The sequence below is a fragment of the Parasteatoda tepidariorum genome, chromosome 1 (genome assembly GCF_043381705.1).
Source record: "Parasteatoda tepidariorum isolate YZ-2023 chromosome 1, CAS_Ptep_4.0, whole genome shotgun sequence".
NCBI lineage: Eukaryota > Metazoa > Arthropoda > Arachnida > Araneae > Theridiidae > Parasteatoda > Parasteatoda tepidariorum.
The window spans coordinates 62,710,727-62,737,975 of record NC_092204.1 but is presented as its reverse complement, the minus strand read 5'-3'; the positions used below and the strand labels follow the sequence as shown (position 1 = coordinate 62,737,975).

Below are 27,249 nucleotides of genomic sequence, written 5' to 3'. Positions count from 1 at the left end.
TTCATTTTTTTCAAATTTCAATATTATAGTTAACATACTTATGAAAATCCAAATATTATAAAATAGAAAAATATCTAATTATAGACATCCGAGCTAGTCTGCAAGGAAGACTAATACGTATTTAATTAAATAATAATATAATAATAGCAAATTTTGTCATAAATTGTGTCATAAAGATTATGTGTCCTCTAAGAGTTTGCAGATATCTTCATCATTCAAACCTCGCTTACAAGGAGCCATCGGAATTGCTAAAATAACTTACTAACAGAGAGGAGAAAACAGAAAAAACATCTAAGGAATATTTGGCTAAACTATTTTCACACCAATATTCAATATATGCCAACCTCCAATGCCGAATTTCGCGAAACCCTCTTGCAATCCTCCCCTCGAAGCCTTAACAATAGAGGGGGAACTACTTAAACCACTTATCATCAAGAGGAGAAGAGCAAGTTTGACAGTGAAAGGGGAAAAAAATGTGTGGTACAAATGTTGTACCGAAACCGTCTTAAAATAAAATTATTTTTAGGGTACAACTGTCGTACCCTCCGTCCCCTAAAGGTTAAGATAATTAGAAATATTTAAGATGAAAAAACTAACAGCTATTAAAAAAACTGAAAGTTGAAAAAAGATATAAAATATAAAATAAATATTGTCTTACTTCTTAAAACAAAACTTTAATGCTAAATATAATATTTTCCGAAAAAAAAAATTTCCATAAAAAGTAAAAAGAGATAATGTCAGAAACAGTTTTAAAAATGCAGCGCTATCATAAAAACGCCCATACAAAAATATCATATACATAAGCAAAATATGAAGAATAAAAATCGATCTTAATTTTTGAAAGAAAATTTTAAAGCTAAGCATCTCAGTTTTTCCAATTACTGTATTTTCAAGAAAAAGCAAAGTTTAAAGTCTAGTAGAAACTCTCTGAATAGTCACGTTTGAGACAAGTTTTTTAAAAAAGAAAAAGCTAGATAGAAACCAAAACAAATAACGTTCTTAATTTTTAAACAAACGTTTTAACACTAAAAATTTCAATTTAGCTTTTTCCCAAAATTATTTAAATTATATTTCATCAATTCAATTTAAGTGAAATTTTTGATGATATTTCATACAAAGGCTTCATGTACTGTGGGCCAAAAAAAAAATGGACCACCCTAAATTACCTTTGATCTAATGATCAGATCTTTACGTTCTTCGACTCATTCTTAATGGTTAGAGGGGGTGACCTCTAATATGCTAATTAATTAGTGCAGACGATATTTTAAGTTATGAAATCAGACACAAAACCATACTTTTTCTGAACATACCTTTTTTTATTTGGATTTCTCACCCTCCCCCCCCCCAAAAAAAAAAATTTAGAGGCTAGTTTCAGTCTGGGAAACGCACTTAAAAAACTTGTTTATTTAAAGATAATTCTATGCAAGAAATACATTTTAGTATATATTTTTCATTATTTTATTTAATAATAGTCAAAAAAAATTTGAATAGTAAGATATAAAAAAATTTTATATCATTTTAAAGAAAGTAATTTCACATGGCAAAATATAAAATATGAGTGAAATTGGTTGAATAATTCCTGAGGAATCAAGTTTTAAATGTATGACTTCTTTAAAATTCTATTTCTCAGGAACTATTCAATCAATTTCACTCAAACTTTATATTTTGCCATGTAAAATCACATACTTTAAATAATGTAAAAAATTATACACCTTACAATTTAAAATTTTTAGACTATTATTAAATAAAATAATAATAAACATACACTAAAAAAATTTTTTTGCAAGGAATTATCTTTGGATAAACGAGTTTTATAGTTGTGTTCAAAAAATTTTCTTGTGGCTTATAAAGTTTTCGAGAAATGGTGAAATACGCAAAAAATAAAATTAACATTAAGGGGTCCAAACTATGGGGATCATATCCCTATAATTAGGGGGTCAAAACTGGAATCCGTTGAAAAAAAGGAGTGTTTATTCAGAGAAAGTACAGTTTTGTATATGATTTAGTAACTTAAAATATCGTCTACACTACACTAATTAATTAGCATATTTGAAGTCACTCCTTCGAACCATTAAGAAAGAGATCTAGAACCTGAAGATCCACTCATTAGATCAAAAGTTATTCAGCATAGTCCGTTTTCTATTTTGAGCACTGTACATACATAGAATATAAGTTGAAAGAAGAATAAACGTTATTAAAATGAATTTATATTTTTTCTACATGCTTTCATATTTATAAAATAATACATACTTTTAAAATAAGTACACTAATATCTTTTATAAAGAGAAGTGCCTATTTATTGTATAAAAACCATCATTTAGGATATGCTAAAGTTCATATAAATTCATCAAAAAAAAACTTTTATCTTACTGATTGCTATCTTACTCAATTACTATCATACTATTTACTATTTTACTCATTTATAGATTATAATTTAAAATTATTTTTAAAAGAGATCTTTACAAAAGATCTTTCAGATTTACACTTCATTATTATATTAAAAGAATAACCTTAATATTGAAGTAAATATTAGAGAATAGATTAATTAAATAATTTTCTAAAATGAATTTGGTGATTTCAACAGAAATTTTATATCTTGCAATCCGTTTACTTATACTTTTATACTTAAATATTTTTAAAAATCATTAAGATCAAGCCATAAAGGATCAGAACAAAGAGCATTTGCCCAGTGCTTATATAAATAATGTACAACAATATAAATAATGATGGCTATGAATTTCACCCAGTGATTGAATTAAAAATTTTAACCCTATTCTGTGATGCTTTTTTGTTAGCTCTTTGGTGACCATTGCTTGCTCGTCCCTAAAACTTAAGAACCATTGTGGTGCATGATCATAAATAGAAATCTTTATTAAGCTATCAACCACAAAACCATTTTTACACTAATTTTATTATTTTTAATAGGACGATTTCTTTATTAGTGTCTACGCCAAATGTTGGCAATAACCAGCAATGGCAGGGGAGCAATTAAAATAAAATTCACAGAATAAAACAAGTACATAGTCACCTCTGATAGAAAAACTATAAATATTTTTAAAATAATTTGAAGAACAGAACAGTCATCTAGCAATTACAGTTGCTGGATACAGGTACTTATTTGGCAATATACCAAAAACATGTTCTATTAAAGAAATTAAAAAATATCAACTAAAATTTAAATTGAAAAAATATTTTTACAGATAAAATCAATTTTTAACAAATCTGAAATTATATTTTAGTTATGACACATTAATTCAATTTCACCCATACATGGGTGAGAATAAAATGTATGGAACAATATTTAATAATTAAACTTACCTCTAGTTTAGAATCCATTTTTTAAGCAAGCTATAATATATTACAAAAAAGTCTAAATAATTATTTTGTCAATTATTACATACTTTTAACAGAAAGGACAAAATTAATGTAACATCATGCAAACAAAATTTTTGACAAATCAAAATAAAAGTTGATGGATACAATAATTTAAAATAATGAGAAAAAAGTTACATTTTAATTGATCGAATATTAGAGCTTGTTAAAATTACTCTAAATAATTTATATTTTCTGTAATTGACAGCTGAAGAAATGTTTTTAATTCAGCAAAATTATTCATTTCACAATGCATTTCGTTAAGTAATATTAATGCAGCACATGCTTTCTTTTATCTTAAAAGTTGCTTTAGTTTAACAGTTTATTTGACATGGTAAAAAGATCATGATTGACATGGTAATGTTATGTGTCACAGAAAGAAAGAAAAAATTGAAGATCTTAGGGTAACAGAATCACTGAAAATATTAATTAATTTTACAAACAGTACAAATCTATTTGGAAAGCAATATTTTATCTAATCTTTTATTCAATTAAAAATTCAACGAATTAATAACAAATGTTTTCCGGGGAAAGGAATATTATTGTATCAAATATAAATAATTAGAAACTAAAGATCATTTTTATAATCTGTGCGTAACCTAGGAAAAGCTAAATTTCATTATTATAAATAATCGTTTACCTTTACTATGCTTAAAAAATAACTTTAAATAAATAATATCTTCTCTATCTTGAAGGCAAAAACAGAAACTCAAACAATAACAGAAATAACCATGAAGTAATGCGATGCATTGCCATTTACTCCAAAGAAATTAAATGTAGTGAGAGTGGTATGTTATTCTTCCACTAAAAAGGTCCTCTGCGGAGGGGAAATGTTTCCCAGACCGTCGCCAATAGCCCATTGTGCAGCTCTAGTACGAAGTAAATTAACAACAACAACAATCCACTAAAAAGGTAATAATTATTTTGAATTTTCGAGAAATGCATGTTTAATAGGTTCAAATTTCTCTTCTCCCTAAGCTTATTAACTCTGTAATGATCGCAAACGTTTTGCTGCATCTGCGTTACTTCTTTCTCGAAGACATGCCATCACAATTTTGATCCTCTGCAGAAGGGATGGCACCCCCGCTTCGGTAGCCCGACGACCTGCACGCGAAGTCGAGCACTTTACGGTAGCACAGTTTAACGAGGACCAATACCGCACACCCTCGGTCCCTACGCAGACTGATCCAAGTGGTCACCCACCCGCACACTGACNCAGAGGATCAAAATTGTGATGGCTTGTCTTCGGATCATCCTCAGGGATGTTTCCCAGACCGTCGCCAATAGCCCATTGTGAAGCTCTAGTGCGACGTAAATGAACTACAACAACAACAACAACATTCATAAATACATTGCATGAGTGCATTGCTCAAGGGATCATTCTCATAAAATGCGATTGGTTTAGGATTTTGAGGGGAGAATATATTTCACCAATCAGGTTCTCATTCTTCCTCGACGGCGATCGAAGGTGCGTGAACCACATGCAATGAAAATGGTTCTTCAGTTTTGTATTTTGTAACTCAATAAAAATATGACGCAACATCATTTGCATTTCACAATGTAGAAAATGATTTAATAAGAAAATTTTTACTTTCAAGTCTAAATTATGTTTCATCATGACTAATTTTAATATCAAATAAATGAATCTTATTCAAATATTTCACTTGTAATTATTCATATATTAGAAAGTAAGAAATGATAGATTTGAATTGAATTTGGAAAATGTGTCATATTATGCAGGAAAAGTGACAGATAAGAAAAAAAAATTATACTTTTTTTTGCAATTTCATAAAATTGCTATTTTAAAATAGGTTCTAGAGTTCCTTCTCGATTTTAGGTTAAAATATGAAGGTGTATTTTAAAAAACGTCTTTCATCTCCTCTATCCCCTACCGCAATCAAACAAGCCTTGGTGTTCCGTTCAACTGATTTGTAAGATTTTTATATTTGATTGCAAAAATATCAATTGGTGACCACTAATATGTAAACTCTTTACCATTGATAAAGTTTCAAATTTTTTCATTTTGGGAGTAATTTTTGGATTACAATCACATTACATAATGTGAAAAAAATTTCTGAAATTCCTTGAAATCTAATATATGCAAATTTGTTTTTAACTCCTCTATGATTAAGGGGTCAAAGTACCCTCAAAATAATTATAATTTTATTTTTTTTGTTAATTTAAGTAAACCAAACACCCTTTCACACATACTTAAATAAAATGACTTTTTTGAACATTGAAAAAAAAATTTAAATTTTCCCATTTTTGAAGTCGCTAATTTCTGTATTATTTTTCAAATTTTTTTTTTTATTATAATTCTTGTAGTTATAAGTCTGAGGATTCATTTGATTATACAGCAATTAGAATATTTTTAATAGTTAATTATGAGCAAAATAGAAATTTTTTTTAAAAAAAAATACATCAAATGCATATATGCTGTAAATTTTTAAAGCTATTCAACGCACAAGTAAATTAGACTGATTGTAAAAATAATTGCATTAAAATTCTTACGTCAAAGAGAAAAAAATCCCTAAGGATTCAAATAACAAATAAGTACGAAAATAAGCAGACAGACACGTTTATGCTGAAAAAAAAACTACCTTTTTGACAAACGATACTCTAAATTTAATAAATAATCCAGTTAGAGAGAATTTTTTCAGTGTGTTTGGAATTATTTGAAGTTTTAATGCAAGAAATAATTTTTTTTTTGTCGATACTTTTGTCTTATTTGGTTAATGTAACAGCTTAAAATTAAAATCTAATTATTAATTTTAATACAGTAAAAAAATTATCTACGACTTCCTCCTGATGTTGTTTATTTAACACAAAAACAATTCATTTACATAAGACTAAATCATGCAATACTGTACAACAATTTCGTCAAAATTTAAAAATATTACCAAAAAAAAAAAAAGAAAAAAAGAAGATAATTCTGACCATGACTTAAATTCCTTTATTATCATTTGATGAACAGGAATTGTTTGAATGATAAAAATGAAAGTTTAATGCACAGTCTGCATTTAAGTATAAATATTTATGAATTTTAAATCATATATATGTTGGCTATTGTTAAAAATTATTAATTAAATTTATATTTGTTTCAAAATCATCAAATTTATATTTCTTTCAAAAATAAAACTATGCTGTTTATTTAACTTGTTTTTAAAATACAAATTTCAGCTCTTTAATTACATTTTATATATATTTGCAAAGATTGTTTTATATTTAGTCTGAATTATAAAAATTTTCACAAAACAAAGATCGTAAGTTTTGGAAAAGTACGAAATTTTGCTTTCAGCAGAAGTTAAGGGTTTAAACTTAATATATCGTTGAATGCACTAACAGAAAACTAAATAACGCAAATCAACAAAATATAATCAAAAAAATCTAACATTATCAATAATTTTAATGTGAACTCAACTAAATTCAATGACACGACAGCCTACAGAGGGCCAACGCCTAATGTGCCCATCTAAGTTTTTCGGTAGATAATCTGATTGGGTGGTCAGAAGACAGGGAACCCTTAGTGTTTAGTCCCCAAGCAAGCTTGGAACTCATTTTATCAACCCAATGAAGGGATGAAAGGCTGAGGCACCCCCCCCCCCAAGATCTGTAGCTAAGAGCGGGAAGTGCTACTACTCTGCCGCCGGGCCTCAGATCTTAATGTAAATCCAAGGACAGTATTTTTATGTACTTTAAAATATATTCATATAAAAGGTACTAAATTATAATTAAATTTTTAAAAATATCCACAAGACACTTGCCAAATAAAATTAACCTTTTATATTCATATAGAGGAATATAATTTTATTTTATGTTCCCCCCTTCTTAAAACATACATGAAACAATAAAATTAATAAAAATAAAACATTAAAAAGAGATTTGGTTAAACTTACCAAAAATACTTCAAACAAAAACTCACACAAGATTTAAAAGTTCATAGTTTTATTATACAATCTCAGTTTAACAGCTTACATTGCCACAATCACATCATTCACTGTTTCATAAAAATCATAAGATCTACAGGTCAAGTGCATTTGTCTTTTACACTTGAGTGCTTACATTGTATTTTACATTAAGTGAGGTAACATCTGATCATTTTTACAATCATTTCATCACTTATGTATAAAAAAAAAAAGAAGTTTCTTCCAACATTCTGTACAGAAAATAAATAAATAAAATTTAAATAACTGATTTTCATGCTTAATAACATAATTTAAATATTGCATCAGCATATAAAATACTACAAACTATTGATTTACAGATGAAGCTCCAAAATTGCTTATTTATGTTTACGATTCATTTACTTTATAATCCAACGAACTAAGAGGACACTATACCCAAGAAACATTCTTCATGATAAAATCTCTTTTTCCTTCATAAGCAAATAAAAGTGTAGAAAAAGTGATTTTGGCTAAATCAGAGTAAACTTTGAAGTTCCAAATGCTTAAAATTTTTTTTTATTAAAATGCAAACAAATTAAGACAAGATATTTAAGATTACGCAGTGTTCTTGCTTATGTGGAATTGCGTTTTTTGTACACTAATTTTTAAAAATCGATCGCAATTTTGGCAACCCTGCTAGTTCTGGGGGACCCGAAAAATTTTGAAAGGGAAAACACTAACATTTTTCAAAATGAAAGTCATTTTCCCGGTGGGGAAGAACATGCCTTTTGCACATCTATAAACTTGTGTTAACTACCCAGTTCATGCAGTAACGTAACAGGAAAGTTAGCCGAATAAAACTAAAAAACACCACTTTCCATGCGGTGGTAAAATCAAACTCTCACACAATGTGCAAAAGCAGAAATTTTTATGTGACGTCATAAGTAGGAAATGATGAAAATAGCTGTCTGATTTATTTTCTGGGTATAACTGACAGTTTTCCTCACGGATGAGCAAATACAAGACTTCCCAGATTTTTTCGGGTGTAGTTACCAATAGGTAATTGTTTGCCAATACTTTCGCAAATACAATAGAATTTACAATTTTATAGTATTTAACAAGGTGGAAAATGCTTAGCACAGGCCCTGTTTTGTAAAGTGGGGGTACCTGAAACTCAGGTCGACAATAGTTCAGCACTGATAGAGTATGGAAGTAATATTTCAATAATCGATTTGAATTTTGACAAAATTTTTTATCATGCGAAACATTATTTGATCTGTTTCTTCAGTGACATAGCATCCTCTTGAGGTTGTAATCTTCTAAAGGTATATCAATCTTGTTAAGTAGTCATTCAAAAGTACATCCTAAATTACAAAAATTTTAAACTTACAGGTAAAAGTAAGAATTTTTTAATTCTGTCACAATATATGGATATAAAATAAAAATATATATAATTATATTAAGTTATTATCAGCAAGTTTCTCAGTGAAAAAAAAATATTTAAAATTTGTAGCTAACTAGCAAACTTTAACTGCATCCTTTGTCGAAAGCATTATTTAAAAGTCATGAAGGTAAAAATTTAAGATAGACAATACATTGAAATAAATGTAGCGAAATTAATGAGAAAAAAAGTACTACAATTATATAACAAATGTTTAGACGTGCATGATAACAGAAACAATATAAAAATGAGCAGCTACTCTGGTTTTATATGATTAAATATGTCTGTGAAGCAATTTACAATTAATCATAAAAAAAGTAAATAACTAAAGAAAACTAATAAAAATACTAAAAATAAATTAGACAACACATTGGTAACAGTTTTAAATCCCAAAATACATAGATAATAAATAGAACACATTCAATTTTTCAAAATTATGTAATATACAAAAACAATCCATTTTTTCAAAGCAGAAAAGGATTTAAGGACAATAGATTGTTGTTACAATGGTGATGCTAAACAATTTCAACAGAAATACGACATTTAATTCTTAAAAACTTTTCCCACTATTTACCATAACAATTAAAAGTATTGTTACATTGATTAGTTATGACATACTAAATACACTGAAAATACTTCAGTAATAATAATTTTCACAGAACTTTAGGAATCAGAAAGATGATTTATTTTCAACAGATTTAAATACAATTATGGATGATAATCATTGGCTTGAGATATGTTTTATTTCAATATTTAAGAATGTTTTTGTTTATTATTTTTCTTTGCAACACAAAATTAACCGCATGAACAAAATGTAAATTAAAAATAGGCATGCTCACAGTTCATAATCGATGATTGATGAACACTTCCCATATTCATTGATTTGGGAATGTTGCAATGACACATAAACGTCCTCTTCCAAATAAAAAGAAGAATTCATGAATTCTTCCAAGGTCCAAACCCTTTGGAATTGCAAAAAAAGTTAGCTGACACAGGCAGTTTAGGCAACAAATATGGAATGGTGCCTGTAAAATGCAAGTTTTTCTACAGTTACTATATGGCTAAACGAGTGATCCATAATACAACACACAGATGAAAGGCAAGACACTTTTCATTTACAGCTAACTCAAAGTCAGCCCCATATACGATTATGAAGGAGGCTGACAAATTTACATCAAAACTTGTAATCTGGGCCTGCCATTTCAATTGCCCATCTAAATTTGTCTCTTTGTGTTTTGTTGTAGACTTTCTCAATGGGGACACCATACTTTTTGCACCTATAATTCATAAGAAAAAGATAAGAAAATGATGACACTTTAACTAATTCAAAATATTTCTCTGTGACAAATAATTTCAAAGTTAGATTTAGAAAAGAAGAACGGGAAAAATATTGTATTAAAGCTATTTTAAGTTATTAAAACACTTAAAAGGATCTAGCATTTAGATTAACAATACAAATTTCAGTAGAGAACTAGTTTTATTATTATTTTAGGTTTCATTTTACTTGCAAAAGCAGTTTGACGAACAGGTTCAAATTTCAATGAAAGTTGAAGTATAAAAAAATCAAATTAAAAAAGAAAATAAACACTAAATGGACAAGAATGCAATGCAAAATAATTAAATAGTGAAGTTCCTAAATTCTATAGTATAAAAGGCAAAAGAGATAAAATTAGTCAGACTACAGTTAACAGTTGTTAAATAATGTAGATTTTTAATTAATGCTAATTTGCAAAAAAAAAAAAAAGAGAGAGAGAGAGAGAGAAGCTATACATGCAATAACATTAAAAAAAAACTTCACAGGAGTGAAGAAATAACACTTTTACCAGGCAACACTGATTCTTGGATCCAAATAATTTAGCTTAGATGTCCCCAGTGCTATCTGTTTATTTTCTTCACGATCTGTAGCTTGGATTTCCAATTTTTTTAGTTGATCTTCAAGTTGGGCAAGTCGTTTCTTTTTCTTGTCAAAAAGCCTACATTTTAAATAGAAAAAAGATATTAAGAGACAAATATAAAAAGATTTTAATGAAAAATATAAAAAGATTTTAATGAAAAATATAAAATGCAATGTCAAAAAAAAAAAGAAAGAAAGATTTAACATTAAGATAACAAAGATTAAGATTTAGATCGAAATGCTTTCTCACACTTTTAAAACCCACATCCTGTTTCTAAATCTATTTTTGGCCCAAGTAGGCATAAATTTAAATAAAGACATTTTTCCCTCTTAATCCACGTGAGAATCAATCAACCTAGTTCATAAACCAATGGTAACTTCTAAGATTTCCCTCTTTTCCCTAAATAGAGAAATTTTCGGATTTTTTTTTCTGCAAAGTTTTCCCTATTACACTTATTCCCTATTAAAGACTGATCGTCCATGGAGTAAACTACACTTTTCTCTTGCCACGCAACAAAGTATGACATAAATAAATTTCATTCGCTTTCATTAAAATCCTGTGTCTGCTTCCCTGCTCGGTCCGACTGCATCATTTTACAAGCCGAGCAGGATTATAAGAACTAATGAAACGGGCGCAGGATAATATTAAATGCTAAAATGATTCTTCAAAACACAAAAAAAAAAAAAATCCAAAAATTTCTCTATTTAGGGAAAAGAGGGAAATATTATTTTCCTGTTTAGAGAGTGTTTTTTGTTTTTAACGCTCTGGTGCGTCAGTGGCACACAGGCTCAATCTGTCTTCGTGAGTGCCACTGACGCTCCAGCGCGTTTGATCAATATTCTCAGAAATTACTGGCATATAGCATAAAATGGCAGCTTAAAAGGAATAAAACAGAATACCATTCAAGTATATGTAGTACCATTTAGGAAACAATTCTGAAAATATTTACAAATAATAAGCACAATATGCAGATATTGGCAGTCATGCACAATAAAAAATTCAAGCAAAAGTTTTGAAAACCAACCACAAAAAATAAAAAAAAATGCTACACTAACGTGCCGAAACAACCTTTCAGTTCAACTCCCAAAGCTACAGTAAACACAGAGCATATAACTTATTATAGTCGATCGACGCGCTAGAGCGTCGCCGGCATACCAGGAGGTGCCGCTCTCACGACCTAGTGCGTCAGTGGCAGCGAACATGTGTAAAAAAAAAGAAGTTTGATCACTGTTGAATGCTCAAGTCTGTAACTCATTAATTCTTTCAAAAAAATATTTATCAATTTATGATTAACTTTCATGTAGCCAAAACAAAGCAATGGCCAACATTATATACTGTGTTGAAAGAGTATTCTTTCAAACTAATAACAAACGAAAAAAAATCACCCCATTTTATTTTATTAGAATTTGCACAGAAAGCTATTTGTTACACTTACATTTATAAGCCTAATTAAATGCACATACATATTATCATTGATAGCTATTTTGTTAAGCAGGACATAGAATAAAGGAGAATTACTTTAATTGAATTACAGTTACAACAACCAATGTTTTATTCTATATTTTTCATTGTTTATTGCAACACAATAAAACTAAATTATATACTTTTAATTTCTAGATTATATTTTTTTTTACAAAACAATTTAGATATATTTACATTTTATCTTTTGAGTTTCCATTTTTGGCAGCTTGCTTTGCTTCCTTAAGCTCTTTCTTAAAATCTTTAATTTGTCTTTCTTTGTCATCAATCTGGAAGAAAAAAAATGTCTTTTTACTGTTGCCTATTTTAAGAAAGAATAAAGAACTGGAAACAGCTGTGTCTATATAATATGCATGGCAGCAACTTTAAATGTTTAATTTAAAGCACTAAACATGTTTTATCATTGTTATAAGACTCCTTCATTAAAATGCAGAACAGAATTAATGTTCTTTAGTCTCAAATTATTTCTCTTTATCACTATTTATTAGTTTTATTTATTAGTTTTATTTTTTTTAATTCTCAAATTATGCTAGCTTTCATGAAAGATTTTTTTTTTTTTTTAACTTCAGAATATTAATTTAAATGTACAGGTTTCTTGATACTAACCTATTACTTAAAGTGATACAAGAGGGCCAGAATGATGGGTTCTTTACTTTCTTGTAAAAGGTTTCAAAGTTTAGACATAGGACAAAGTTTTTTTTTTTTTTTTTTTTAAATTTATCTTTTGCTTATGGCATTTGAATTTTTAATTAATAAACCACTATTAATTTTTCTTGTCTAGATTCAATATAGATACAATTTAAATAGTCAACAGAGAGGTTTATGAGGGGGAAAAAAGATCGATGCATAAATGTTCATAAAATAGTGATTATTTAAACCTTTTAACTACAGTGCTTAGCTTTCATTCTGGTCTTGTTAATGTTACCTGAATTTTTAAAAATATAGTTCAATTTTTTAGAATATTTAGGCCCTTTAGAGTTAAAAATCAACCAATAAAGAATCAAGTTTTCAATAATTTGCAATGTTTATGTAGGTTTAAAGCATATAAACATTGTTTTTTTTCTCATTTAGGAGACGTTAAAGCATAACCATATAATAGTTTCATAAGTTTTAATATATAACTCTAACAGAAAAAATTAGGTTTCAATTACATTAGAAAAAAAGTATCACAGCAGACAGATTTTTTTTAATGAAAACTTACTTTTGTTTTTAAGTTTTCCATAGATTTGTCGAAGCCTTTGGGTACAGCACGTTGATGGTTACACAGGATGGCAACTTCTCTATTAGCTCTATTATATGCCAAAATTTTTTCGGGTATAGACATGTCCTCTAAATTGGAATTAATAAACATTAAGGATATTACAGCTAACAAAACTTGAGAAAATTAATAGCAGTAAATCAAGCTAATCAACATTAAGAAAATCTTACGGAATTTTTTATTTGTTTGGAATTCCCTAATTGTAAGAAACATTATGAATTTTGATGAAACAAGTAAAAGCTTTAAACTTTATTTCAAAATTTTAACATCATTTACAATAAGATTACGAAATTTTCTAATTTCGATAAAGATATTTTATTACTAAATTTTTTTTCTTCTTATTCAAGTTTCTTTTATGGATAAGTGTAATAATATATTTTAAGCTTAGTTTTTAATTGTAAAATACTATAATTCATATTTTCATAAAAGCAACATTTATATACAACATAAAACAAAAATGATCGGTAACTGTTTTTCATTGTTTCTAGTGCATTCTTACTGAAAAGAAGAAAAAAAAGCACACGATAGGATTTTTAATTAATAAAGATATAAAGAATAGAAGATATGGTACTCCAGTTTGGTATCTCTTTTCACTATTTTTTTTAAATATTTTTATTAAAATGAAAAGTAACAGTATTTAAAAACTTATTCAAAATAACAAAATGATTGAAATTTCAGGTCTAAAGTAAAAAGTGATGCTCCTTTGTAATATTACAATATGCTAAATTTTATTATCATAACAGATTTCTATCTGGTTTTTAAAATAATATCATCATTACATGTGAATTTCAAATCTTACTTTCATGTAATTACTTTAAATCACGACAATTTCATCGTAAAACAATTTGGTCTCATCAACCACTTTTTTACAGCAATTGCTACAAAATTAATAAAATCCCAGACATGACAACATGGAAAAATTAAGATTCAGGAGTTTCCTCAACAAGAATTTAGAAGGGGTAAAATAAGTATGGCATGTAACATATTTAACACTTCTAATAAAATATTTTAAATAAAAAATTATATAGATATAGGAATGCAAGCCATTTTACATAACAAATGAGAACAAATTATGTAAGGAATCTAACTTTTAATCAAGTATGTTGGTGCAAAAAGTCTTAACATAAAATTGAAATATAATCTTTTATTACAATAAGCATTTATTAAATTTGCTGTTGAAAAGACCTCCAACAGCAATTATTATTATTTTCTTCAAAGGGGAAGAAACGAAAATCCAAAGTAGGATATTTTATGAAAAAAAAAAAGAAGTAATATGATGACTGCTATCCCTGAAATAATAATCCTCTTTGTGCTTTTGCATATTTGTTTGCCGCAAAATATCATTCTTACCTCCGACAGTTTTCTTTTCTTTACTTTAAATTTACTTAGAATTCAGATTTTATACGTTTTCTTGCTTAAAAAATTCCTTAATTTTCCTATGTCTGTGCAATTAATTTTAAATTTTGTTTTTGATGAAAGTTTTTATTTTATTGATGAAATAAATACTTATAATGAGTGGTAATTTAATCAATAAAGTAAATAATTAGAAGTGTTTTTCTGCACCATAAGTGTTATTATATTTTGAAATTACTCTTTGTCAAAGATGTTAAATGCTGATACTGTGTTGCGAAAAGTTTTTGGTTCGATATCTGTGCAAGCAGAAGCTTTGGATAATAAACAGTTCATAAATATCTATAAATAATTACCCTTAGTTAAAAGATCCAGTTGCTCTTGCAAAGTTTTGGATGCATTATATGTACGGAAGACCTTGGCAGTTAAGCCTTCCATGAGATCATTAAGATACTTGTTAAGAATGGATGTCTGATGAAAAGAAAATAAATCTTATTAAAAGCAAATTTATAACACAAATAATTTTTTTAACAAGCAAAGGTAAAATTGTGCAAGAGTGCATTGATTTTAAAAATACTAACATTGAGACGATCAAACAAATCATCACCAGGCTGCTTATTTTCCATAAAAAGTTTCAAATTCTTGTAAGCTCTCTTCTCTACAGCTACAGAATTATAATACCTTATAGAATCTTTACCAAGAAAATCAAAAGTAACAACATATTCTTGGCCATCTTTTTCATCGTCTAAAGTAATATGTTCAACTCGCAATGAGCAACAGCCTACTGTGTCAGCAGTATCTTCATCTTTCTCATTACCAGCTCTCAATGCAAGCTAGAAAAGAAAATGAAAAATAAATCCAATAAACTGACTTCAACTTATAAATTTAATGCATTTAATAAAATTTTAAGTGTTCCATTGAAGCATGAGGAGTATAGTGATGCAATGAAAGGATATTTTAACTGATAGACATAGACATGAAACAAACACTTACAAATAGAAATTACATACTATTTTCTCTAAATAAAAAGCAGCTTTTTAAAAATTTTAACAGCCTAAAGTACTCAAAATACTTACTTACATATAGGCTAACTCATGTTAAATCTAATCAGTAATTTCTAATTAATTTTAATAATATTTAAATTTAATTTTTAGCAGTTTAATCACATAATTACTTTTCAGTGACCAGATAAAAAATGCCCTATTTTTTCTAATGTGCTATTATCAAACTAATAAGGAGATCATATAGTTTCTAGCAAAGTTTTATTAGATGAAAATTTATTCCAGGGGAAAGTTATCAAATAAAATAAATTTGATATATGAAAGATCTAGGACATTGGTTCTGAACGGGGGCGATACCGCCCCCCGGGGCGTTGGGAGTATGCTGAGGGGCGGTGAATTTGTTTTGGGCAGTAGGGGGGCGTTGGGTATGTTTTGGGCGGTAGGGGGCGATGAGCATGTTTTGTCATTCAAATTTAAAACTTAGAAATAAAATTATTAAATTAAGATTTATTTAATAAATAAAATTAATCTAAAATTAATATTAAAGAGAAAAAAAAAATCAAATTAATAAAATAAATAAAGATTATCCGATACACCATTTGTACCAGCAATAAAACGAACTTATACGGCACCTATTCTCCTATCCGAACCAACATACCTCAGCGCATGAGTCTGCACCTTTTGCCTTTGACTTATTCAAGCCATTTGGTGAAAATTGAAGTCATTGCGCTTTCAGTATGAATTTTTGATTTGACCCGTGTTTCATATAATGGTTTTTCTTAGCTTCATTACAGTTTTTCTCCTGCCACCAACAATGTCGGTTAATAAAAAGAGGTGTCATCAATACAGTGCCACATACTTGAAGTTGGGATTTGTTCAATCACTGTTGAACTCTCAAATACCCATGTGTTTACTTTGTAATAAAGGTTTATCTAATGAGGTAATGAAATCTTATCGTTATCAGGAGCATTTGCAAAAAACTTATCCTGACAAACAAAATAAAGGTTTGACATTTTTCATGAACATCTTCTTTCACGCTTCTGAAGGCATCTTCGATCTCTGGGTTATTAGCAACCTCATCACAAAAATGCGACGATGGTTTAATAGCTTCTTATAATATATCAAAATTTATTGCTAAATCTGGGAAAGCTCATACCATCGGAGCAGAGTTGATACTGCCGTTTGTCAAGGAAGTTTTAAAAACAGTTTTACACCATCCTGTCGCAGCCATTGTAATAAAAAAATATCCCGTAAGCAATGATACAGTGCGGCGACGAAATGATGAATTGGCTGAATGGCCTGTCGCAGCCATTGTAATTAAAAAATATCCCGTAAGCAACGATACAGTGCGGCGACGAAATGATGAATTGGCTGAAAACGTTGAAATTTCTTCACGCAAACTTTTGATATCCAACGAATTTTCCCTTCAAGTTGATAAATCAACCTTGCCAGATAATGTAGGCTTTACTGTATGCCAAGGTCCGGTTTGTAAAGGTAGGAAAAATTATTCAAGAGATGCTTTTTGCAAGAAGCTTGATTGTAGATATCAAAGGTAAATCTATCTTTAATACTTTCAAAGATTATTTTAAAGAGAAAAACATTCCTCTTGCGAATATTATGTCTATTACCACTGATAGGCTCCTGCAATGGTGGGTCGACACTGCCCTTTTGGAAAGGAAGGTACCAGATGTCTTAGCTGTTCACTGCGTGATTCACAGAAAGCATTTAGTAGGGGAAAATCTCAGCAACCGTTTGCATCAATCATTGCAATATGCCATATCTGCTGTGAACAAAATTCATTGTAATGCTCTCTACGATTGATTATTCAGACAGCTGTGAAAGAAAAACGATAAAGAATTCAATCACTTGCTACTATACACCAAAATTCGCTGGCTTTCCAAAAGCTTCTGTCTCAATAGGTATTGGAATCTTTTCGACTCAATGCTTGAGTTCCTCGAAAACAGAGATGTAGCTCTGAGAGACAGATTGCTAGAATTTAAGAAAGACTTTGACAGATTTATCTGTAAAATTTAAGGGTGATAATTTACATCTCAAGGCAGCGAGCTCAATTTGATCCCTACAAAATCAGTTATTTCTGCCTTTCTAAAAAACTCATTTCGTGGAAGCAGAATTTTGGTTGGAATGAGTTCAGCCAAGCAGGCGAAATTCACTCTGATGACGCGCGAGAATATTGTCAACACCTTGACTTTTTGCACATGAACTTTTCTGACCGTTTTAAAGATGTTTTGTCCCTAGAAGTGTCTCAATGGGTTTATGGGTTCTGAACCCTTTTGTGAATATTGAAACAGCAGAGGTTCAGATTTACAAGGAATTGGTTGAACTTTTAACTATGTAAACTTTGAAATGATGATCGTCACACAGAATTTTTGCTTAAAGGTAACATCAGTCGTCTCTATCTTAGACTGTAGACTATCATTAAACATTTTTTAATTGCCTCCCCTTCCCCCTAGCTTGTCGAACGTGGAATCAATGTTGTTACAGATCTTATCACAAAAAGGGGAAATCGACTCAAAATTGTGCAACGATGGGATTAGCGTCTTCATCTCACTAAAAGTATTGAGCCGACCTTTAAGAAATTGGTTCTGAACCATTAAGTACAATCAGCCCACTAGCATAGTTACTTGAATGTTTCGCTGATACTACTTTTTAGTGTTAAAATCATTTTGGTTGTTTTTTTAATTATCTAATTGAGAATAAATTATTATTTTAAGCATAGGTTTCTTTGTTGTATTTCTTTCATTAAACATATTTATTTTTATTATAACAAATAGACTGCGATTACCTGCCGAGAGAAAATTAGCGAGTTAATGAGCACATTATATTTTTTAAAGAGACCAAACAAATTTAAAGCGTAAAGAAATTAAGATTTTGCTTATAATTCAGCACACCTCCCTCCGTCCCCATGCTCTATAAACAACTGCATTTTCACAAGGGGGCGTTGAAATGTTTTTTGCTCCTTAAGGGGGCGGCAACGTTAAAAAGGTTGAGAATCTATGATCTAGGATATCTGATTTTAAATTTAAAAAATTTTATAATTGCGGAAAGATCAAAAAGCACATAATTACAGATATAAATTTGAGGATAACAGTATATATTGAGTTACATATGTATTAACTTTAAATTTCATTTCCTTAAAACTCAAAATTTTTTCTTCTTTTTTTACAGAATTCACACAAAGTAACAATTTTTGAACTAAATGCAGAAGCTAGAAATATCCCTGAAAAATATAATAAAAAATTCTGAATTGTTTTAAAATTACTTAATTATAAAATTAAAGACAAATGTAACAGAAGAATTTTAAAGAAAGAAATAGTCTTTCAGATACTTACTTTGTCAATAAAATACAGAGCAACAGCTCGCTGTCTGACTCTCATTTCCTTCGACTTAAAATCTCTGGTATACTCTTCTCTTATGCGATGAGCATGGGATTTAAGTTTACGAGCTGTTTCATATTTTTGCCAATCTTTTTCTCCCTAGTTAAAATAGAAATAATATTTTGAATACAAATTGGTATCATAAAAATTAATTAGAATTAACCTGTTCAGAACCAGTGAAAGGAGAAAGATGAGTTTTCCTGAGCTTGCTTGTTTAAAAACGTATGCAAGCACATGGCTGGGTGATTTTTTCTAGTTAAGACTAATTTCCTTTAAAAACTCATATAAAATAATTACTGCAATTAAATGAACTAAAATTTACAATTTATTATCATTGATTGTACCCAAATATACTGTAACAAAAAGCACACATCATTTAAAAAATGACCTAAAACATACAATATACTATCTAACAAACATTAAACTGCAAATCTACACCACGTAAGTCAATAAGCATTTTATCGTTTTTCCACTCCATCAAAACTTAAACTATTACTTAGAGTGGAGTAATTTACATGTCTAATTATCTCAAAGAATTGAACTAGAGCAGTTGTTTAAATGTTTAAATACTGAGTATAAAAAAAATAATACAAATAATTAATTGGAACTGAAAGTGCATATTGCAGGGGTGATAGTGACACAGAGTGAAAAACCCAGAGAAGTTCATATGCATAATATCAATAGCAATTTATAAACCATGCATGTTTCATATTTAACTTAACTTCTTGAACTTACATTTATAATTAAATTACCAAATAAGATAGAATATCACACCTTTAAAGTAACTAATTCAAGAAAAAACTTACTTTACCAGATTTGCAATATTGTATTTTAAAAACAAGAGAATACAAATTGCACGCAAATACGAATCGCAATGCGTAATTCTTAAATCCTGTATAAATACGAAAATTTATGTTTGATATCACAAACGTGTGATTACAAATCGCAAATATTGGATCTTAAAAATACATTATTAAGAATTGTGATATTTGGGTTTAGAAACGTGTAAATACATACGTTGATATTGGATTTTTAAATTACCTGAATAGGAATTGCGATGCACAATTTTGAAATCATGTGAATATGAAAATCGATGTTAGATATGAAAATCGAGTGAATAAGAATTGCAACATTACCAGATTCAGACGCAGTTCCACAATTCAAAATTGTAAAAATCCGCCAAATGAAAAGAATCATGTAAGAAGCGAATTTTCATGTAATTGGCAAAAGAATGTAAGTAAACATCTTGTTAACGGGTGTAGAAAATGCTTAAAAATTTTGTCGGATTATAAGTAGTATTTGATTTGTGGAAGTTTGCGAACCAATGGTCTTGAGGTATGACAGAATTCTGCAAAATTCCCCCCAAAAAATTGCAAGCCCCGCTTCTTATTTTTAGACCCGCAATTCTGAGTTTCCCCGGAATACAATTACTCCTGATATTGTAAGTTAACACCTGTAAGTTGTTGTTGTAGTTCATTTACGTCGCACTACTGCACAATGGGCTATTGGAGACGGTCTGGGAAGCATCCCTGAGGATGATCCGAAGACATGCCATCACAATTTTGATCCTCTGCAGAGGGGATGGCACCCCTGCTTCGGTAGCCCAACGACCTGCATGCGAAGTCGAGCACTTTACGGTAGCCCAGTTTAACGAGGACCAATACCGCACACCCTCGGTCCCTACGTAGACTGATCCAAGTGGGTCACTCACCCGCACACTGACCGCAGCCAGTCATGCTTGACTTCGGTGATCTGCTGGGATTAATGATCAGTCCACTGCGGGACTCAAACACCTGTAAGATATTATTTGAAATTATAACAGACTTCAATTGCCATCTCAAGTCGTTCAAAAATTGAAATAAAACATTTCGAATTGAAACCTCTTCCAGATGATTATGGCATGCGTCTTATATATGATACAGTGGGCAGTACAGGGAGTATCCTGTTAACACATATATATAAACTTGATCCGGAGCACATAAAAAAAAACATGCACACTAACCTTTAATTTTGAGCTTGGATTCAACATAATGTACTTAGTTGAGCCAAGAATATTTTCATTCCAACTAGCAAGCCAAGAGACTGTGTTGTCATGACGAACTTCTTTCCATTTATGGCCAGGAGGAGGTTCAGGAACTTTTGCTTCCCTGAAAATGGATACATTTGTCAAAAATTAACTGAATAAAAAAGACAAATAAAAAAAATTTCCTGAAAAACTCATACAAAATTTATCAAAGAAAATGTAATAAACTTACTTTCTAATTATAATATACTTACTTTCCAATATTAATTAAAATATCTTCAGCTTCTATGCGACGTTTCAGCATTCCCATTTTGGGATGTTCTCCACGGCCTCTGAAAAGACCAGGTGGTTCAATTTTAAAGTTGCCTATTTTTTGTTTGTGACCATCAATGATGCAAAAACCATATTTAGCAGTAAGTTCTTCATTTTCTTTTTTTATTGCCTACAAAAAAAAAAAATAAAAAATTCAGGTAAACAAGATATTTTGTTTAAAACATTGTTTTGTATGCAATAACAAATTTTTATTACAAGTTTTTCTTCCTTTGTCATAGCCTTCCTTTCTTCTGATTTTCGTTTGTAATAAACATTGAAGTCATTGAAGTTGCACTTAGAAAGATCTTTAAGGATCTCTTTTTCTTCAGGGGTCATCACCTACAAATAATAAAAATTAAAAAAAAAATTTTTATTAATAATTTTTTCATTTTACTAAATTTTTAATAAAAGTTTCCTTATTACTAAAGTGATAATAAATATTTAAAGAAGCGAGCTAATTTATTAGTTTTTAATTGTACTTTTTATTAGTTGCTTCATTTTCATTCTTTTAACTGTAAAACTTAAATTTGACTAAGATTAACCAGCATGATTTATCTACATCAAAAATTACTCTAAAAATGCAACACTCAGTTTTAGAATAACATAACTGGCACCATAATTGAAGGCTTAATTGTAATTACATAAATACTCTATTATAAATCAATCTTATTTTATTTTCATGATATAACTTTGAGCGTATTTAAGATAATTTTTAAAAACATGTAGGCAAAATAGTTCTTGAACCTTATTGCACCATGAGAATAAAATTTAAATTTAGTTGTGTACCCAAATTACTGTTTAGTGGCAAACATTTTACATGCATTAAGGGAAAAATAAAACAAAATTTTTTGAACATCTACAACCTCAATAGGATAGTAACAGTCAAGTTGCTTGTGGTTAAGGAAGAAAAAGCAAATATCTGAGAATGTTAACTTATCAATAGTTGATATCTGAAATTTTAACTTATTTAAAAATTGCATACGTTGAATTATCATTCACATTAGGCAATATTTTATACATTTATTAATTTCATACTTTCCAAAATTAAAATGATAAAATTAGTATAAGAGAGAGATAAAAACGGGAAATATATATTTTTTAAATAGTTAACAGATATGTTAATGCTTTAATATTGATGATAAATGTACAAATTAAAAACCTGAAAATATATAGACAAATAATTTTATCATGTTTTTCAGGTAGTAAAGAAACCAACAAATTATCAATTACAATAATAACTAAATCAATCAAAGTTAACAAACTTTGCATTTGATCAATATTTTTTACAATTAAAAAATCTGCATGTCTTAGATCAATTTTAAGATCTTATATTTACTGTAATAAATCATAGCCTTGAAATTCTTACATAAGATTCGATTAGAGTATGAAAATAATAAGCTTATTTCTTTCTTCTTTTTTTTCTTACAAAGGTTTGTTATTTATAAATAACTTATTCCAATTTATAATATAATTTCAAATGTAAGCTGTTAAAAAATAAAAAGGGGATGAAAGAACTTGACATAAATACAAAATAGATAAATTTTTAAACATGTAATACTGTATAAATTTTAAATACAAACATTCATTACACACTTGCCAATTTACATCTTACATCATCCAATAACTTTTATATTGTTTCTTTTTCTACCTTTTTTAAATATAAAAAAAAAAATCTAACATTTATTTCAAAAAATAATTAAAGAGTTATTTTAAAACTTGTATTTTATCAAAAAAGAAATTCCCACCTTCCTCCAATCCTTAAAAAAATTAGTATTAAAAACTTCTTTAGAAGTATATTCATGGTCAAGCATTCTTCCATAAAAACCGGCAACTTCTTCGGCTACTTCACTTAGAACCATGTGTTTACCTATAGAGAAAAATATTAATATAAATTAGTCTATATATGCAGTATGCACAACATATATATTCACTAAGCATAATAATAATAAATAATATTACAGAAGAAAAAAACTTCCATATCCTATATTTTTATAGTCTGTTTAGTTATGCTGATAGTTGGTATTAAAAAATTTTTTTAGATCTGAAAAATACACTTGCCATCGTAATAAAACTTCACATTTTTTGGAACTCTTTCATATGGAGGAGCAAACACTGGTCCCATATGTGATAATGTTTTCCACTTAATTCCATCCTCCAGCTTTTCTTCTTCCCACCTTAAAAACAAAAACATAGGCAAAAATTTAAATTTAACAACATTGATATGCATAAAAGCAATCAGAACATTAATAAGAATTTCATCTTTATATGAATAATAACAACCCATTGTAGGTCAAAGAGTCATGGGGGTTAAGGTTCCATATTTTTGTAACTAATGGCATGATTGCTGTAATGTTTCCAGCATTGCACATGAGCTGCCTATCTTCTCAGGCAAGCTCAGGTAGAAGGGGAAAATTGTGTACTTCCCTTTCACCCAAGAATTTACTCATTGCAGCTTTATGAAAATTGTGTTGCTACTAATTTCCTTACCATTTCATATTTGATAGCATTATAAATTACATATATCAGATATCCCCAGATTTTCATTTCAGTAGTGGAAAAGGACAAAATATCAAACTTTGGCACCCTCTACAAATTGGAATAAAAATTAAATTTTTTGCCTGTTAGCAAATAAAATAATAAGTTTCAAAATTAATGCATGCAACAAGTGGTTTAAAACAAAACTAATACTAGACATGATTTTGTTCAATATTTTTTTTTTCATTATTGGTACCCTACTTGTATTTTGTAATCCAGTGACAGGAGAGGGATGAATAAGGCTCTTTTTCTAAATTTAGATCAGATCCAGAGACTCCCACTTAGTTGACTTTGAACTATCCATCAGAAAAAAAAAAAAAAAAAAATGCAAAAGGAGGGGGAAGCTAAAAATTTCTATAATTTTGCTTGAAGTTTCTTTCTTTCTTTTCATGCTTTTTTTGTGGGAAAGATTATTACTATTTTGAAAATTACTCAGAGAAAATCAAAAACTTTTCAAGGACCCTACTTTAGTTTTAATGAATCAGGGATAAGATTGGCCAAAAGGCAAAAAAGCTAAATTTTCACGCTAGTAAATCTAACATGATTTATAGCAAAACTATCAGTAACATACTCTCATCCAGTTTTGCTGATGTTGTAATGCCTAGATATAGCAAGAATCATCGATAGAAAAACTGCCGCATTTATAGTATAACTAATTCAAGAAAAAAAACTTACCTTTTACAAGAATCGCGATCTTGGATTTTAAAATTGCATGAATACAAATAGCGATTTTGGATTTCAAATCGTTTGTTGGATTTTAAATCGAATTGTTACATAGAATTTTAAAAATGCCTCAATACAAATCGAGATATTGGATAGTAAATAAGTACTGCAGTAAGTCTCGTAAATAAGAACAGCAATGAACGATATTGAAATTGCGAGAATAAAAATCAGGTAAATACGAGCTATCTAGGGGACGGGTAAAAATGAGAAAAATCTTATTTTCTGCTCTTAAAAGCTAATAGCTGAAATAAGTAGTATGCGGAAGGGTTGGCAGTTACGTAGTTTGAATTTTCTATACATCTGTGGATATATTATAATCAAATTGGAAATAGATATAATCATTTTATTTCAACGGGTGAGTTTTCAGAAAAAGCGGAATATATATACAGTGGAGCATTGTTTATACGACGCCGAAGAGACCACCGAAAAACGTCGTCTAATCGATTTTTACTTCTAAAACTGAAACTAACTCTGTTTTCAGTTAATTTTAATGTTTAACGTGTTGATTTACATAAATTTCTAAATTAGACAAAACAAAACAAACAAATGATCAAAGAAGACAAATTGCAGCGAGCAATTTGAAAGTATGTTACCTTTAATTATATTTTCTTGCTATTAGTCTCTACAATGCTTTGAACAGCGAGTTGAACTTACTGCTTTCTATGATGCAATTTTAAATTTCTAATCATGGCCAAATCTAATGGCTGAAGCGCACTTGTGCAATTTGCAGGAAAAAAGAGAGCTTTTACATTTTCCAAAATAATTAGTATCGATGGGTGCGCTGGACATTGGTCGATGAATAGCAAAATTTTTCGTTTTTGCCTCTTCATAACATTGTCTAGTTTTTTCAGTCATCTAGTAACAATTACGGTCGTCATCCAAGCAGTCAAGTTGGCAAATTCCGCCCTTTTTTAAAATACACAAGAAAAAATAAAAAATTAAATAAACGTGAACAAAATCTAAAAACCGACGTATAACCGATTCTGTGCGTCGTAAAAACGATATATTTTTACATTAAAATGAATAGGAATGATTTGGGACCAAACTAAAACGTCGTATAAGTGATCGCCGTATAAACGATGCTCCACTGTAGCGAAGAAGCGAAAAAGGCGGAAATCCGCTAAAAAGTGGATAAATCTCATCCCCGATGAATTAATAACCAGAATACAAATAAACCATTAAACAAACATAAATAAGAGGAACATATAAATAGTGACAAATTTTGTAATGCATGCGAAAATCCGGTATTGTACACAATAGAAAAAAATTTCTCGGCACTGCCTTGTTTATATCATTATACATTAACTAATAAAAAACAAATATCTAATTAACAGTAAATTTAAAAAATTGATGAGAAGATTGAAAACTTATTTAGAGTTTACCATTTCCACACATCTTGTTCCTCTTCTTTTTTCCCTTTCTTTTTGGGACTAAATGTTTCAGGCTCTACTTTAACTTTAGCTTTGCCTTTAACTGGTTTTTCAACTTTTTCTTTCTTGACTTTCTTCACAGGCTATATTTTTAAATAAATATATTATAATTTTATTTGCTGCAGTAAAACTTATTTGGAAAAAATAAAAACTTACATTAAAATCAAAGAATATTTTTAATGTTACAAAGAAATAAAAAATAAAAAAATCAGTTGTGTAGAGTTCTTTCACACGGGTTCCAAAAGAGTGTTAGAATGTTGAAGGAAGGAAATAAAATAAAGAAAGGTGATTTTAGGTTGGCCTTTCCAACTCATAATTTGAAGTAGTAGAATGCCTTTTAATAATTTAAGCCTGCCTTTGATTTTTTAATTTACATGCATGGAGTTCTATTTTTAAACTTAATTCTCTTGATTTTGTAATAAATTAATCATATACAGTAGGGAACCGATTATCCGGAACGATCGGGACCATCACTATTCCGGATAACTGATTTTTCCGGTTTTCTGAATCGCTACAAAAAGCCGTTTTTTTTATTGTTAAACCCAACTAAAAAAATTTTTTTTTAGGAAATAATCTTGAAAAGAAGAAAAAACGATGAAGTAATACACTAATGATTATTTCCAAAATGATGGTAAGGTGAACATCTTTCAAAAAAGAAAGAAAAATCCTAAAATCTTATAAGGAAAAAAAAAATTTGTTAAAAAAATGGCGGGAAAATTTATCGAATTTCGTTCCGGTTTTCTGGTTTTCCGGTTTTCTGATTTCCGGATAACGGGTTCTGTACTGTATTTGCACAAATATATTTTTTTGGAGTCACAATTTAAAATCTACGTAATTTAACATAACATACTGCATTATGATTCACGTTACTTTGAATTAAGAATTACAAATCTGAACTTAAACCTTAAACTCATAATGTAAATGTCACAAGGTAGCAAAAAACAATCAGAAAAATTCCTGATTTTTCCAGGCTAATTTCAATTATTAATTTTTCAGTTATGCTGTATTCTTAAACATAAAATATATCACAAAATAATTATACTTGCCACTTGAGTGAAAAATTAACATTAATATATATATATATATATATATATATATATACAGGGGTGATTGTAAGCCCAAGTCAAAATTTCGGAAAATTTCTTGAGTAA

General features: G+C 29.0%; 3 protein-coding genes across 5 annotated transcripts in view; 1 reads left to right on the top strand and 2 right to left on the bottom strand.

Moving 5' to 3' along the window:
• The window catches only part of LOC107445016 (kinesin-like protein KIF3B), a 34,662-nt gene extending 30,537 nt beyond the window's left edge, over nt 1–4,125 (bottom strand). The window contains exons 1-2 of one of the 2 annotated variants that reach the window (XM_016059325.4): nt 4,013–4,125; nt 3,319–3,348 (exon numbers count right to left, since the gene is read on the bottom strand). In XM_016059325.4, coding sequence (XP_015914811.1) covers nt 3,319–3,336 — 18 coding nt within the window. In that variant the 5' untranslated portion in view covers nt 3,337–3,348; nt 4,013–4,125. The remainder of the gene's footprint in view (nt 1–3,318; nt 3,349–4,012) is intronic. The other variant, XM_016059326.3, reaches the window with a different exon arrangement.
• The window catches only part of LOC107455746 (zonadhesin), a 346,128-nt gene that overhangs the window by 210,697 nt on the left and 108,182 nt on the right, over nt 1–27,249 (top strand). The gene's annotated exons all lie outside the window — the stretch shown is intronic.
• Nucleotides 7,301–27,249, bottom strand: part of LOC107445015 (topoisomerase 1) — a 34,527-nt gene continuing 14,578 nt past the window's right edge. For both annotated transcript variants that reach the window (XM_016059324.3, XM_071181128.1), the window contains exons 5-17: nt 26,051–26,181; nt 23,469–23,584; nt 23,156–23,277; nt 21,627–21,749; nt 21,353–21,540; nt 21,078–21,222; nt 19,031–19,174; nt 15,261–15,512; nt 15,036–15,150; nt 13,273–13,400; nt 12,249–12,340; nt 10,521–10,670; nt 7,301–9,974 (exon numbers count right to left, since the gene is read on the bottom strand). In XM_016059324.3, the coding sequence (XP_015914810.1) occupies nt 9,872–9,974; nt 10,521–10,670; nt 12,249–12,340; nt 13,273–13,400; nt 15,036–15,150; nt 15,261–15,512; nt 19,031–19,174; nt 21,078–21,222; nt 21,353–21,540; nt 21,627–21,749; nt 23,156–23,277; nt 23,469–23,584; nt 26,051–26,181 (1,809 nt within the window). In that variant the 3' untranslated portion in view covers nt 7,301–9,871. The remainder of the gene's footprint in view (nt 9,975–10,520; nt 10,671–12,248; nt 12,341–13,272; nt 13,401–15,035; nt 15,151–15,260; nt 15,513–19,030; nt 19,175–21,077; nt 21,223–21,352; nt 21,541–21,626; nt 21,750–23,155; nt 23,278–23,468; nt 23,585–26,050; nt 26,182–27,249) is intronic.